This window comes from Musca domestica, unplaced genomic scaffold, assembly GCF_030504385.1.
Source record: "Musca domestica strain aabys unplaced genomic scaffold, Musca_domestica.polishedcontigs.V.1.1 16, whole genome shotgun sequence".
NCBI classification, from domain to species: domain Eukaryota; kingdom Metazoa; phylum Arthropoda; class Insecta; order Diptera; family Muscidae; genus Musca; species Musca domestica.
The window spans coordinates 6520127-6537442 of NW_026712219.1; the positions used below are offsets into that span (position 1 = coordinate 6520127).

At 36.7% G+C, this 17316-nt stretch overlaps 1 protein-coding gene across 1 annotated transcript; it reads right to left on the minus strand.

Annotated features, from left to right (window-relative positions):
* Positions 1 to 10573: 10573 nt before the first annotated feature.
* LOC101892533 (dynein regulatory complex protein 9) lies at positions 10574 to 11693 on the minus strand. The gene has a single exon (XM_005174988.3). It carries the CDS (start codon positions 11682 to 11684, stop codon positions 10596 to 10598), a length of 1089 nt encoding a protein of 362 aa, XP_005175045.1. The 5' UTR covers positions 11685 to 11693; the 3' UTR covers positions 10574 to 10595.
* Between the last annotated feature and the right edge of the window lie 5623 nt (positions 11694 to 17316).

A 17316-nucleotide genomic window follows, 5' to 3' on the forward strand; every position in this document is an offset into this window, starting at 1 on the left:
AACCTCATCCTGTTGCTTCATTTAGTTGGTTAATACAGGGAAGACCAAATCAAATTTGGAAGGTGGGCCCATTGAGGTTTTCGAAAAAAAATCCAGAAGGAATGGAGTGATATTTTCCGTTTTCACAACTGGCTTAGTTTTGATACCCAGCCAAAACTTATTGATTGAAAGGCAGCGTAAACAAATTACATTCTGCATTACCCGTAGTTTGAACATGAAAAGGCATGCTTTACTACCAAATAAAGTGATACATCGGCGCAGAATGAGCGTGTGCGACCACAAACCAAATATTGTGAGCTCGAGACGTTAAAATAATAGTACAGGGTTGCCCATATTCGACGGACCTATCTGGCAACGCCATAACTTTTGACAGAGATGTCACATCGCTTAATGACATACCGCGTTTGAAGCGTCAGTCCAAGTAGATTTTTACCATGAATCAATACACGCCACGCGAAATAGTTGAAATTTACATTCAACAGAATAAGTCCATTGTGAAAACTCAACGAGATTTTAAAACATTAAAAAATGTGAGAAGTGCGCCTTCTAAGACCACAATTAAGCGTATATACGAAAATTTTTCGACTGGTAAGGCTGTTTCTAATCCGAAGAGGCCATATAAAAGTCGACCAAGGCGATCGGCCGAGAATATCGCTGCCGTACGAGCCAGTGTTGAGAGGTCTCCAAGAACATCCCAAAAACGCCGTTCTCAGTAGTTGGGCATGGCTCGGTCCACTTTACAAAGGATTATTCGCATTGATTTGCATTTGTTCCCGTAAAAAACTCAATTGACGCAAAGAATGTTGCCTGCGGACAAGCCTCGTCGATTGGAATGGGCCCAAAGGTCCGTCGAATATGGGCAACTCGATAAGTTTAAGATCCTCATGAGGTTACAAGTTCGTTCGTATGATATCCTTCACCACTATGCGTACTAAGTAGAGCTCCCGTAACAAGAAAAATGTTTAAATAGGGAATTTTTGTGAAGTACAGGGTGAGATGAAAAAACTGCAACCAATTCTAGACTGCTGTCATTTCCAAGGCACCCGCCCGACAGCTGTTAAAATTATTCCAGGTCAGCTCATTATATTGTTTTCAAGCGTACAAAAGCATTTTGAAGAACATTTTCCAGAAAAAAAAAGTTATCTGTGATGGAAATGAATAAATCTTTTGTGTCTGGTACCTTGATACTGGCAGCGTAGACCGATGTCAAGGAAGTGGACAGAAGAAAACAGCAACATCAGCAGAAATGGTTCAAAAAATAAAGAAGCAACTTGATCGAAACCCGCGTCGCAGTGGCCGAATAATGGTTGGAGAGCTGAACATATCGCAATATTCCATTTGGCAAATATTGAAAAACGAGCTCGGGGTAGAGATAGAGAAATTCCAAAAAGTTCAAGAACTTACACCGCTTGGCCGAAGGTGGTGAACTGCCGAAATTGGTTTTCTCCGATGAGAAAATATTCGTTGTCCGACAGTTTGTAAACAAACAAAATGATCGTATTTAATTGCCAAAGATCAGCTCAAAAAGTGCACCTTCGTTTGGCCACCAGAACTCAAGCGCCAGCCATGGAGATGGTGTGGGCAGCTATAACAGCCGATGGTCGCTCTCCGCTCATATTATTCATAATTGAGGGTGTATTAAAGCCTTAGGTACGCAAACCTTGGGTATTCCAAGAGGACACAGTACCATCGCACTTAGCACGCGCCACCCAAAAATGGTTAAAAAATGAGGTTCTTCACTTCATTTCCAGCGCACAATGGCCAACAAAATCTCCGGATAACAATCCGTTGGACTATTTTGTCTTGAGTATTATGGAAAGCAAGGTTGGGATTAAAAATTCTAAAGTGTAGATCACCTCAAGCAAGCGCTTCGCTGGTATTGCGCCAAAATACCGCAGAGCAACATTCGGGCAGCGTGACCAATTCGAACAAATCTAAACTTGTTCTAAAATTTGATGATATTTCCGAACTTTTTTGCTTTCTTTCAATCAAATTTAAAAAAAATATGTATAAATTATGGCGTTTGACTTTGTAGTTGTTTTTTATCGTACCCTGTATATAACATCGTTAGTTCTTTTTTTCTTTTTTCACCCAAAAAATACTTAAAAAACTTAAAAGGGGATAAGTTAATTAAAAAAACAAGTAAGAAAACATTATGTTCGTCCTGACCGAACTCTAAATACCATTTGGTAGGGACCACATCAAGGTCCATTTATTAGGTAGTGTAAAGGGCGAATTGGCCTAAAATCAGCTGTTTTACTCCTTCGAACTGTCAAAATTTCTTCTGAAGCGAATAATAGCTCGCCTCAGTTTATCTTTTTTTGTGGCGAATTTGCCCGTCTGTCTTAGGGAAAAACAAAGCAATGCATACGAAACAAAGCACACGAGCATAGTAATAAAATTAAACAGAAAGCAAGACGTTTCAATGAAAATATTTTTGACAATTTGTGCTCCATTTTGCCCTTGTGTTTTCGTACTTTGGAATGGATAAAAAATCACATTTGCAGTCAAGCAGCCAGAACAGAACAAGGTGTGTCTGTTTACCCTAAAATTGGTAACAACTATTACTTTTAATACAAAAGTTCTGCAAAAGTGAGTGACTCGAGAGAGGACAGTGATTTTCTTCTGGCGATCATTTTCTATTTTTCTTCTTCTTCTTCCGGTGATTTATAATTGTGTAAGCACATTTAAAACATATATATTTCGATTATGACAAGCCAAAGAGTAGTACGGCTTTTTTGACTGGCTTTTGGTAAAGGTGTTTTAGGTTGATTTAGTTCGATATTGGCCAGATGGTCCTTTGTTCTTTTCCGAAAAAGCCAACCGATGACTTAAGCCAGTCAAAAAAACTTTTATGTATTCTCACCTTAATTGTTTAGTTTTATGGCTCATTCTAAATTTTTGTGTGTAATTCATTTCTATTTTCCTAGCAAAAGATAATTAAACTGCAGGACAATTACTGCAGGAAAATAACCAGACAGGCCTATTGTGTGATGACAACTTGTCATTTTTTTCGGCGAATTTCAAATATAAACAAATGTATTTTGACAGAACGGGTGAAATCACCTGGGCTAATCGGACGACCTAATAATTGGGCCATGGACCACATTTTTAAATAAAATTGCCTGAATTCAAACATGTTCCAGATTAAATTACAAATACCAGTAAGATCGGTGAGAGTATGCAGTTGAAGTTTCCAATTCGAAATTTGAAGCAATTCCCGGGAAAAATATGGCTATCATCATCAAAATATGGAATATCGTTGAGTACTATTATACGTAAACCGTGGACCTATATGGGCAAGGGTTAAAAAACCCCATTATAAATTATATATACCAACTATTATAGAAATGTAGAAAATGTATCTTAAATCGTCAAAACACCATATATCTGAAAGTACCGTTATATGAGGACAGTAGGAAAAAGTGAACCTACATAAACACTATTCATCGACCAGACGTAGAACCCATTAGAAAGTCTTAATATCAAATTTGGAACGATACCGAGGAAATGTTTGGCTACAAGCCACCGAAATACCGAACATCGGGAGTTTGCCGGTATATGGGTGCTATACGAAAACGTGGGCCTTTTGGACAAATCTGTGGAAAAATGTAGCAAAAATCATCCAAAATACCGAATATCGAGAGTCACCAAAAAAATAACATCCTATCAATGCTACAATATTTAAGGTCCATTTGATATATTTCTAAACATTAAAAAAATCTTTCAAATATATGGAAAAGTCCAAACGGTTGGGCATCACCACATCTAATAGGTTATGCGGGTTTGAAAATGAAATAAAAACCTATAAAAAAGAAAACTAATTTCATAAAAGTTATGATGTCAACCGAAAATATTTTGTATACAAAGATATTTACATACATATAAATACGTATAAGTACCCAAAACATATCCACAAACATTTATATATATCATAAAATGAACATTTGTACACATGCCAGTTTGGCTGTGTTTTTTGTGTGTGTATGTGTGTGGTTTTCCTCAAAATAATATTCTAAAATCGCTGTTATCATCAGCAGCATCATCGTCGTCAGTGTTAGACATAGGTTTTCATTGCCCTCATAAAACGCAATCATTATCGTTTGGATGGTTTGTTGGTTGGTTGACTGACTGAATTGCCGTTTGGTGGTTTGATGGCTGACAGCATGCTTTCATTTGTTGTTGGTGGCAATTTTCGGGAAGGTTCACTAAATATTTTAATATTACTGCCGAATAATGCATGCTCTGACATGCACATATTTGTAGACATTAATATGCTAATATTCTCTAACTATGCCATTGTCAAGAATAGAATCACCTTGCATCCCTTGGTGAATTGGAAGGTTTTCCAAGGAGGACGCTGGTGCTAGGTAAGATATTAGATTTCGATCATTATCATACATGGAGCAAGGCATTTTTTTTTTTTGGCACTCATGCAACGGCATGTCTTAGATAATAATATTTCGGTATACATTTGTTTTCTTGGATATGGCCTCTCTGTTAATTTCCATGCCATAGATTAAAATCTTTTGTTTATAGGCTTATGTTCAGATATGGTGATAAGGGATGAAAATACGCCACTCACAGAGGTGTGCATAAGATTGAGGCAATCAAAATATCAATTTACCGATTTTGTTATTAACATTTTGATACCACAGCATTTTCAATTAGGCTAAGACAAACATTTGTTTAACGAATAAATTTGAAAATATTGGAATGAAGGCATCGAATTTGCACATGGTACTGGTATCAAAAGAAGATGAAATATATGAAAATTGTTTTGAAATATGTTAATAGAAGTCACAGTATGATTTGATAATTAATAACAAGTTTTGTCTTTAAATTCAATATTAACAAGTAAGCTAAGGCTACAGTCGAGCGGGGCCGACCGTTGAATACCCTACAACACTATAATAAACGATACAGTTTATATAGGCGAGATACTCGAAAGAATTCCACAATATATTCTGACAAATAATAAAAGAAAACCATCAGTTTTCGTTCTTTAATGTTCAAATAATAGCAACTTAAACTAATTTGCTCATTTCCAATTTATTGGTAGATGTTGCACTTAAATGGTCTTCCTAGATCTGGAACCAATATTTCCCAAAGACCTATAATCTCTCAGAAGTGGCAAAAGATTAACATTTATTATTCGTTTTTGACTGAAACGCATCTATATGAGATACAGACATTTGACTATATTCGTTAACGAAATTGTCAGAAGTGCGTCTTTCCTGTATTTGCGAATTCTCGAAAAAGTCTCTGGAATGGACATTTTCGTATTTTGTCTACAAAAGTTGGCAAACTATTTCGCACATTGAATATTTTTGGATGGCCATCCAAAACTGCTTGGCTTTTGCAATGTCCGGTAACCCACATTCAAATGTGCGTGAGGATCGGGCGATAATTACGACCTGCCGACAATTTTGCAGTTTTTTGGTCCATTTCAACCCCTAAATATATGGCGATCATCTCCAAAAAGAGTAGGCTTCTATTCTGGCCCTCATCTTATCCCCATGCAAAATTTCGTAATGATCGGGCCATAAATGCGATCTGTATATGATATTCTGATGTCATAACTACTTAGTTTTGTTAGCTGTAGAAATATTACCAAATGTTTAATTCAAAATGAAAATATGCCAAAAATATGACAAAATTGAAAAAATATGAGAAAATGTTAGAAAATCAATATTTTCATCTTTAGAGAGATATTTTTATGCGATTTTTTTAGACGTTTTTGCTTTCCTGCCAAGAGGCCATTCTGAATTAATGAGAACTGTCGAAATCAGTTCAGTCGTTCTCGACATATAAGGGATCTTTCAAGCATATCTTCTTTGATAGACATATATCGAACGTATTTTGCTATATATCCGATTTGTTGGATGTTAACATCAATGTAAAGGTCAGAAGTAACATTGTCATGGCTTTGTGATTTCGCCGGGATTTAAAATATTCGCGGTTTAATGAAAATTGTTGAATTTTTTCAACACAAAATACATGGTCTATTTTACCCGCTAAATATTATCCGATGACCACCCAAATTGGTAGGCTTCTTCCCCGTCCTAAACTCTAGCTACATGCGAAAATCCGCGTCGATTGGTCTATAATTGCGACCTGTATAGCTACTGCAAAATCAGGAATTTTTTCAGTTTTTGGTCCATTTCAACCCCTAAATATTATGCGATCATCTCAAAAAGAAATAGGGTTCTATTCTGGCCCAACCCCGACCTCCATTCCAAATTTCGTGAAGATCGGACCATAATTGCGACCTGTAGAGTGATTACAAATTAACATGGACAGACGGACAGACGGACGGACGGACATACATAGCTAGATCGACTCAGCTCGGCGAGCTAGGATGATCCATATATACTTTCCTATGTGGGAAACCAATATTTCGTGGTGTTACATAATTTTTGGCCCAATCAAACTTATAATACCCCCAACACATAGTGTTGTAGGGTATAAAAACTAATCTAAACGAAAAGCTCCAAACAAATACAAAAATTAACGAAGACGAAATAACTTTAATGTGGTAAATAAAGTTAGAAAAATACCATTCGGTTGCCGACACGCATATATGTTCACAATACAACCGATACTTATACAGGGTGAGATAAAAATAAGTAAGCGCAGGCTATAGCCGTGCGGGGCTGACCATGTGATACCTCACAACACTACAATATATTAGAAGCCTCCTTATGTCCAAATCCATTATGGCTTTTGAAACTCTGTCCTAAATTCTAACTTCATACGAGATTCGTGTCCTTTGGTTTCATCAGGAACATGTTTAATTATTGATCCATTGCAACCCCCAAATATATAGGCCTAGCCCTTCTGAGCCAAACTTACCCTTATGAAAAATTTCCTGAGAATAGAACCCTATTTCTTTTGGAGATGATCGCATAATATTTAGGGGTTGAAATGGACCAAAAACTGAAAAATTTCCTCATATTGCAGTTTCCCTAAAGGTCACAATTATAGACCAATCGAAGTTAGCATGGGGCTAGAGCTTTGGGCTGGGCAGAAGCCTTCAAATTTTGATGGCCATCGGGTAATATTTAGTGGTTGAAATAGACCATAGCATTTGTGATAAATAAAGGTCAAATTTTCCATTAAACCGCGAATATTTTTAATGGCGGCGAAACCAAAAATAGACGAACACGTCAATTCTGACCTTTAATTAGATGCCGATAGTAAAAATGTCGGATATATATAGCGAAATTTATACAATGTATATAAATAAAGGAAGGGGATGTTAGCTAAAATGCTTAAATCTCCAGAATGGCTGGAGCGATTTTGACAAATTTTGTCATTTCAGAATGCCCTCTTGGCATAAAATCTGAAAAAATCGCATAAAAAAGTGACATTTTTTATTTTTTCATATTTTCGCATGCGATTTTTTCAATTTGACTTATAATATTGAAGTGTCCATTTTGAAATATTTTCTTCAGCTTGCAACACAGGTTGGGTATATTATATACAGATTGCAATTATCGTCTGATCCTCACGAAAATTTTCATAAGGGTAGGGTTAGGCTCAGGAGGGCAAGGTCTAAAGATGTACGCAATATTTTTAGTTGGGTTGAAATCGACCAACAACTACAAAATATTTAGGTTTTCAAATGAACCAAAAACAGAAACATTTTCCTGATCACACAATTCAAACCAATCAACACGGAATTTTGCATGAGAATGAGAGTTAAGAACAGGGAAGAATTTTAGCATTTTGGATGACCATTGGATTCTATTTAGCTGTAACATGGAGCACAAAAAATAGCTGCACGTCGAAGTGCGTAAATATTGGACAAATTTCCCTGGCCAAAATGCAAAGGGTGATATCTGGGCAGTGCTCCGTGACATCATTTCAAAAGCAAAATCTTCCGAAATGGATTTGGACATAAAGAGGGTTCTAACATATTGTAGTGTAGTCACATGGTCGGCCCCGCGCAACTATAGCCTTTGCTTACTTGTTATACCCTCCACCAAAAAAGTATGGAGGGTATATTAAGTTCGTCATTCCGTTTGTAAATCATCGAAATAATCATTTTAGACCCAACAAAGTATATATTATTGATCAGCGTAAAATTCTAAGATGATCTAGCCCTGTCCATCCGTTTGTCCGTCTGTTGTAATCACACTACAGTCTAAACGAATTAAGATAGGAAGCTAAAATTTTGCACAGATCTCTCTTTTGTCTGCAGGTAGGTCAAGTTCGAAGATGGGCTATATCGGTCCACGATATCATATAGCCCCCATATAACGGTACCCCCAATATTCGGTATTTTGATGATTTTACCCACATTTTTCAATGGAATTGTCTGAAAATCCACAAAAGTAGTTCCTTGTGGGTACTTTATACCTCGGCAGAGAATTATCTATATAGGTCTACAATATCGTGTAGCCCCCATATAACGGTATCCCCAGGGTATTCGTTATTTTGATGATTTTAGCCACATTTTTCAATGGAATTGTCTGAAATTCCACAAAAGGAGTCCCTTGTGGACATTTTACCCTCAAAAAGAATTGTCTATATAGGTCCACAATATCGTATAGCCCTCATATAACGGTACCCCCGATGTTCGGTATTTTGATGTTTTTAGCCATATTTTTCAACGGAATGGTCACAAGGGGTTCTTTGTACACAAGGGGTTCTTTGTGAGCACTTTACCCCCGACAGAGAATTCTCTATATAGGTTAACGATAGCGTACAGCTCCCATATAACGATACCCCGCGATATTCGGTATTTTGAAAATCCACACAAGGAGTTCCTTGTGAGTACTTTACACGCAGACATAGATTTGTCTTTATAGGTCCACAATATCGTATATCCCCCCATATCGGCACCTTCCTATATTAGATATTTTAAAGATTTTAAAAGAATTTTTAATGGATTTTATTTTTATTTGAAAATTTTCTAATTCGTTCCAAATGGTATTGGTATGGTAAAATGGTATTCAAAGTTCGGCCCGGCCGAACTTACTGCTTTTTTACTTTTTTTTTTTAATTTTATTGAATGAAACAAAAAATGTCAGAAATAGTATCAAATTTTAGAATAAGTTTAGATTTGTTCGAATTGATCACCTTTGGCACGAATTATGGCCTACAGCCAATGAAACCGTCACACAATGCTCGAATGTTGCTCTGCGGTATTTTGGTCCATTCCCAGCGAAGCGCTTGCTTGAGGTGATCTACTTTTTGGTATTTTTTAATGCCCACCTTGCTATCCAAAATACTCCAGACACAATAGTTCAACGGAGTGGTATCCGGAGATTATGGTGGCCATTTTGCGCTGGAAATTAAACGAGGAACCTCATTTCTAATCATTCTTGGGTGGCGCGAGCTGAGTCCTGTTGGAATGTCCAAGGTCTGCGGCCAAATTTTTGCGTGCCCAAGGCTTTAATACACCCTCTAGAAAATTTTCGAGCGGAGAGCGGCCCACACCATCACCCTGACCGGCACTTGGGTTGTGGCGGCCAACAGAAGGTGCACATTTTCAGCTGACCTCTTTGGCAAGTAAAGACGATCATTTTGTTTGTTTACAAACTGCTGGAAAACGAATGTTTTCTCATCGGAGAAAATCAAATCGGCAGTTCGTCACTTTCGGCCAAGCGAAGCGACTCTTTAGCTCTTTTGAGTCTATTTTCTTTCTGTTGCGGTGTAATTTATTGCTCTTTTTCGAATTTCAATGGCCTTACCGAGCGAATTTTTCAATATTTGCTGAATGGAATATTGCGATATGTTCAGTTTCGATTTAGTCCCTTCTTTACTTTTCGAACCATTTCTGCTGATGTTGCTATTTTCTTCCGTCCAATTCCTTGACGTCGGACTACGCTACCAGTATCACTATAACGAGAGATGGTACGAAATTTATTCACATTGAAATGCTGAAGTGCTCTAACGATATCCTTTTGTGGGTTTCCAGTAAAATGTAAAGAAATTAGACAATCACGCTTGAATTCTGGAAAATTCTCACCAAAATGCTTTTGTGCCCTTGTAAACAATATAATGAGCTGTCCTTGGAATAATTTTAACAGCTGTCGAAAGAAATGACAGCAGTCTGAAGCTGATTGCAGTTATTTAATCTCACCCTGTATATACTTTATGGGGGTCTACGTCGAATATTAGAGATGCAACAAACAGAATGACAAAGTTAATATACCCTTCTCTCCAAGGTGGAGGGTATAAAAACAATTTAAAGCGCCATTTTATGGGCTTTTTGTACCTTTATATCTATACAGAACACTTCTTGAGAGGACTTTATCTACCCACAAAGAACAAGAACAAATACAGCGCTTGCATGATTTCTACAGACGGACAAATGGACACAGCTAAAACGACATCGAATTATACACTTTAAGGAAGCTACGAAGAATATATTATTTAATGATGGAGGGTATAAAGAATTGAAAATATGTCATAGTTTAACAAAAAGTTTTCTCGAAATCAAAAAATAACCTATATAACAACAAAAATGGGCACGCCATGCTTATACCTTATTTTATCTATCTATGAACCATATTTCCAATGAAAATAACAACGATTCATTCATTCATTTTATTTTAATATATTATATTCTTCCACAAAATATTTTACTTCTTAGCTTTAGATTTCTTGCCCTTTTTCGATTTCTTACGATAGGGTCCCAGGCCATTTCTCACCATTGTGCCACGCCACCAAGACTGTATACGCACAGCACACTCGACACGATACATTTGCTCTTCATATAGCCTCCTTTCCTCTTCCTTCTCTTTCAGATATTCATTGACAAATTGTCTGCGTTCTGCTTTGATTTCGGAATGTTTTTCATGCGACTTTATAAGATCGGCAATAGTTTCACTTAATTGTAGATTTTTTGCAAATATCTTGGCCTTTTCATCTGTAAATTTTCGATTCCAATGATCAATTTGTTCCTGCAACTGCTGAGCTTCGTGTTTGCGAAATGCCTCCACTTCACAAATCAAACGTTGTTCACCAGCCAAACGACGATGCAAATCGACAATTTGTTTCATCAACGAACGTTCTTCGTTTTGTCCCATTATTGTGGCTTGAGATAAACGATTTGCCTCCCATTTCTCCACAAGGCGACATTCCAAATCATTTATTCGTTTGATGTTGTGTAACTGGTCACGAAGGTGTTCCAAACGTTCCGTTCTATTTACGTACTTTTGTTCGAAATTTGCCTTTTCCGTTTTCATTTGTTCCTTGAGCTCCTTGAGTATGGCCTTATTTTCGCGTAGTTCTTTGGTGATTAAGTCGACTTCGTTGTTATTTTGTTGCCTCGACTCAATGGCATGAATCAGTTCGCCGTCTTGTCCACCAGTCGTTTGACTTGGTAAATTATCGTTGTCATTATCAGCATCAATGGATGTTAATTTTTTGGTTAATTCATTATAGGCCAATTCATAAATATGCCGCAATGCATCCAGTTCTTTGTCCAATTTAATGTCATCCAATATTTCTTCCGATGGCATGGGTTCATCATTGAGAAGTGCCGTGGGAGCTTTTTTAGATTTCTTGGTTTTTGTATTTTTGGAATTTTTCAAACATTTACCACGTTGATATATCAATAGCTGAGTATTGGTGTGGTTGTAAACCGTAGCCAATAGATCTTTTTTGAAATTTTCAAAGTCATCAGAACTTAGCAAAGGTAGTTCTTCTTGTAGGGCAGAAATATCCATGATGTTGCTTTTGCTACGTTGAAAATGCAATTAAATGTAAGTTGAAAATGTAGCCGGGTGCATTGTGAATATTTATTTAAATAAATAGCTTCTGTGTTAGCGGGTAACCTTGGAGATTGTTGCCATCTCCAATTTGTTTATTTTTATGTAATTCGCCATGAACATGTGAATATTTTCAATAACAACTTTACAGTAGAATGAAGGGTCTACGAATTATACCCTCCCAAGAATTATTACCAATTTATCTACTTGGCTAACTAGTATTTTAAGATGTTGTAACAAGTTCTCAAATTAATGTTTGTAATTCTAGTCCACGTTTTGAAATAGACCCCTTATGGACGTGCAAACATATACATTTCGAAATATACAAAAAGAAGTAAGCAAAGGCTAAAATATAAGAGCTGTACAGACAATTTTCTGTAGTATCCTTTTCGAACTTTAAATATCAAATTTGAAGCAATTCCGGTGAATAATGTCGCTAAAATCATCAAAATACCGAATGTCGGGAGGTACCGTTATATGCGGGCTATACCAAAACGTGACCGTACGTGGCCCTTTTTCAATACCAAAAGTCCTGTAGACATAAAATTCATTTGAGTAAAGCTAGAGTGATTTCCACAGGCGGACAGACGGACGGACATCGCTAAATCGACATATAATTTTGTGCTAATCAAGAATATTTATACTTTGTGGGGTCTAAAATTTACATTTCGAGGTATTACAACGGAATGACAGACTTAATATACCCTCTATACTATGGCGAAAATTGTCATAATCCGTCAAGCCGTTCTTGAGTTATAAGCGGTCCGATATCTTAAATATCAGCATCAATCTAATGGTTTGAAGCCTCTTTTTCTGTATCTGTGATTTCGCTGACATTAAAAATATTCTCAGTTTAATGGAAATTTTCTTCTTTATAGACCCATAGTTCATTTTGACGATCTTCATAAAATCATATTGTCGATCGATTTATGCATGTCAATCCGCATTTTTGGTCCGATTGAAATGAAATTTTCCATACATAATTTGTTTTGCCCAAGGACGAACCCTACTGATGGTAATTGGATGAAATTTAGATATAGCTCCCATAATAATATACGTCCGATTTCAAATTTATTGTGCGTCAAATATGTAATATTCGTCCAAATAGGATGAAAGTGGTCATATCCGACCGAATACAGTCTGGTGCTTTAAATTTAGTGAAAATGGGTTATCAGATACAGCTGTAGCTCCTTTGTAATGTAATGCCTAAATCACCCAAATGCGTATTATACACTCCCTAACATGGATACTGTACAAGATATAAGGTTTTTATACCCTACCCTATATGTATTGGCGGTATTATAAGCTTGATTGGGCCAAAAATTATGTAACACCTCGAAATATTGGTTTCCCATAGAGGAAAGTATATATGGATCTTCCTATCTCGTCGAGCTGAGTCGATCTAGCTATGTATGTCCGCCCGTCCGTCTGTCCATGTCAATTTGTAATCACTCTATAGGTCGCAATTATGACCCTATCTTCACGAAATTTAGAACGGAGGTGGTGCTAGGGTCAGAATAGAACCCTATTTCTTTTGGAGATGATCGCATAATATTTAGGGGTTGAATTGGACCAAAAACTGAAAAATTTCCTGACTTTGCAGTTGCTCTACAGGTCGGAATTATAGACTAATGGAAACGGAAGTTAGTATGGGGCTAGAGCTTAGGGCTGGGCAGATGCCTTCCAATTTTGATGGTCATCGGATAATATTTAGTGGGTGAAATAGGCCACAATATTTGTGTTAAATAAAAGTCAAATTTTCTATTAAACCGCGAATAAAAGGGGATGTTAGTTAGAATGCTTATATCTCAAGAATGTCTGGACCGATTTTAACAAATTTTGTCAGTTCAGAATGCCCTCTTGATATAAAAGTATAAAAACTAAAAAAATCGCAGAAAAATATGCCAATAATGATGTTAATATAGATTTTGTAGTATTTTGTGACATCTTTTTTATTTTTTTCATATTTTTATCGCATGCAATTTTTTCAATTTGACTTATAATATTTTTTAATATTTTTTCACCTTACAACACAGGTTGGGATTATTATATAAAGATTGCAAATATCGTCCGATTCTCACGAAAATGTTCAAGAGCGTAGGGTTGGGCTCAGAAGGGCTAGGCCTATTGTTTTCAAATATGTTCGCAATATATTAGGGGTAGAAATGGACCAACAACTAAAAACTTTCCTGATTTTGCAGCCGTTATAAAGGTCACAAGTAGAAACCTGAGGACACGAAATCTCGCATAAAGTTAGAATTCAGGACAGCCTGTAGAATGGACCACTAATTTTGTGTGAAAAAATACCAGCATTTCTTACAGGCGATATCCGGAATACACAAAAGGCGAAAACCTGTTTTTATGTGCTGATTTCGTTGACGAATATAGCCAAATATCATAGCCCAGCAAATCATATAAATAAGTCTAAATTTGGAGATACAGAGGGGCCACTTGCTTTTGGAGATGATCGCAAAATATTTAGGGGTTCAAATGAACCAAAAACAGAAAAAAAATTTATGATCACACAATTATAGCCAATCGATACGCCTGCGAAGAAAGTTAAGGACAGAGAAGAATTCTAGCATTTTGGATGACCATTGGGTTATATTAAGCTGTAAAATGGACCACAACAACTAGCACTAGGACGGAGTGCCTAAATGTTGAGAAAATGTCCCTGGTCAAAATGCTAAGTGTAACATCTGGGCAGTGCTCCGTGACATAATTTCAAAAGCGAATGGGATTTGGACATAAGGGGGCTTCTGATATATTGTAGTGTTGTAGGGTATCATAGGTCGGCCCCGCATGACTATAGCCTTTGCTTACTTGTTATCGATATCTTTTCAGATTTGGATATCTCTCCTATATATATTACCCTCTAAATTGTTGTAAATAATACATCGGGGACGCAACATTTGGACTTATAAAGATATTTAACCCGATTTTATATTTAAGTACTCTGAAGGTAATAACATTCACCCCATAGCAACGATATTTGGTTCAAGGAGTCACATGAAACAAAAAATTTACCTCAGTATTTTGTAGAAATTAATAAAGATGTAGTTTTCTAATGTTAGTTTAAATTAATTTCCACTTCCATTTTTTGTTACAGTTGGATCTTCTATATATTCGTAGTGGTGTTGGGTATCATAAAGTCGGCGTCACCCGAATTCTTATATTTACTTAATGGTTTATATGATAAATATTATTCACTGACCATCCAAATTGGTTGGCTTCTGTCCTAAATTCAAACCCATTGCAAAATTCCAAGTCGCTTGTTCTATAACTGCAAAATCATGACATTTTACTGATTTAGGGATTTGAATATAGGGTGAGATAAAAAAGACTGCAAAAAACTCAAACTCCACAACTTTTCTTTTTTTTAATTTCATTGAATGATAGCATAAAAAGTCGGGAATAGAATCAAATTTTAGAATATGTTCAGATTTGTTCGAATAATGGCCTCCAAACGCCAAATGAAACCATCACACTCTGCCCGAATGTTGCTCTGCGGTATTTTGGCCCATTCCCGGCGAAGCACTTGCTTGAGGTGAATTTTTTAGTGCCAATATTGCTTTCCAAAATACTCCAGACACAATAGTCCAACGGATTAGTATCCAGAGATTTTTGTGGGCCATTGTGGGATAGAAATGAAGCGAAGAACCTCATTTTGTAACCATTCTTGGGTGGCGGGTGCTGAGTGCGATAGTGCGGCTCCTGTTGGAAAGTCCAAGGTCTGAGCCAAAATGTTTGCGTGCCCAAGGCTCTAATACACCCTCCAGAATATTTTCGCGATAATATTCGCAATTTATTCTGATGTCAAAATCGATTAATACGAGCGGAGGGCGACCATCGGATGTTATGGCGGCCCACATCATCACAATGGCTGGCGCTTGAGTTCTGGTGGCCAACCGAAGGTGCACATTTTCAGCTGACCTCTTTGGCAAGTAAACACGATCATTTTCTTTGTTTACGATCTGCTGGAAAATGAATGTTTTCTCATCGGCCAAACGAAGCAACTCTTTCGCTCTTTTAGTCTATTTTCTTTCTGTTGTTGTGTATGTTCTTGCACTTTTTGGAAATTCAATGGCTTTACCCTGAGCTCATAGCACGGTAACGAGCGATGGTACGAGACACAAAAGATTTATTCACATTTAAATGCTGGAGTGCCCTAATGATAGCCACTTGTGGTTTTCCAGTCAAATATAAAAAAAAAAAAAAAACACTGTCACATATAAACTCCATCACGTATAACGCTTTTTCTGGAAAAAATTCTCACCAAATAATCAGCTGTGACTGGAATAATTTTAACAGCTCTCGGACGAATGTCTTAGAATTGACAGCAGTCTGAATTTGGTTGCAGTTTTTTAACTCACCCTGTATTTTGAGATCATCTCTAAAAATACGCTTCCATTCTGATCTTAACCCACCTGTTATATTGCGGCCCATATACAAGACTCGCCACACTACCCTAAATATAATATTTTGAAGTAATGTGAGAAATATGCCGTCTATGATATGAATGTCTTAAACGACGAAATTAATATACCATCCATACTGTATATGGTGGAGTTTCTTAAAACTAACATTAACATATTTCATTGCAAGTTAAAAAATATATTCAATGTCGAAAAAAAAATTTAATTGAATTTTTAAAAATTTAACTATTTGAGTTCAATTTTTACATCGTCAACACACAAAAGATTTATATGCAAATATATCAATGTGCTCCTGATGTGTTAAGTCAAGAACAGTTCAAAACGTATAACGAATCTTTTGTTCATTCAATTTTATTGCCAGCACATCCATTGTAATCCATTGACTTGAGGTTAAGATAGCTGCGATTAAATTCAATTTCATTCTTTGCACTTTGGCCTTAACTCATCAGGCACATCATATCAGACAGGAAGGCAGGCTGGCAAGCAAATACGTCAAGTGATCCACAACAATACACTCATCTCCATGCAGATTCCGAATGGAAGCAACTCACATATACATATGTGTATGTACATATGGAGTATTTTCACTTCCAAATGAATGATGCCCCCCTTCTAGGAGTATATATGTGTATATACTCGCCTTTATGATGATTCCAACAGCCAGCCTGTTAGTCGCTCTAAACAATTCCGAACAAAGAAAACCACAAAATAAGAAGAAAATACAAGAAAAGCATACAAAGAAATTGAAACACTTTAGCGCTTTATCAAAAGGGCAAAAAATGAAGGAAGCTTTCAGTCACAGAGTATTCATCACACAATGAATTTCATCGTGTCAGAGCTCACGAACTTTGAAAGGAAACCATCACACAGCAATTTGTATGGCCACAAGTCGACATACACAGATGTACAGATGTAGTTATGTGTGTGTGGTATGAATCATTCATTACACGTTGGTTGTCATAGCTGTAAGTTTGTATTTATGGAAGATTGTACAGTGTAAAGTCAGAGAGATACGAAAATCCTTGAATATACGATTTTTTAGCTTAAAGTACTGGGCAAATTTAAATGATATGAGTCACGGCTGAAGCTAGAATCCTGAAATTTTGCACGAGGGTCAGTCTCGGTGCGTGGGCGTGTTGTGAGGCTGGGCAAAA

Bases quoted from the DNA above. Each gene is read 5' to 3' on its own strand.
- LOC101892533 (XM_005174988.3), bottom strand. From the start codon at position 11,684: ATGGATATTTCTGCCCTACAAGAAGAACTACCTTTGCTAAGTTCTGAT.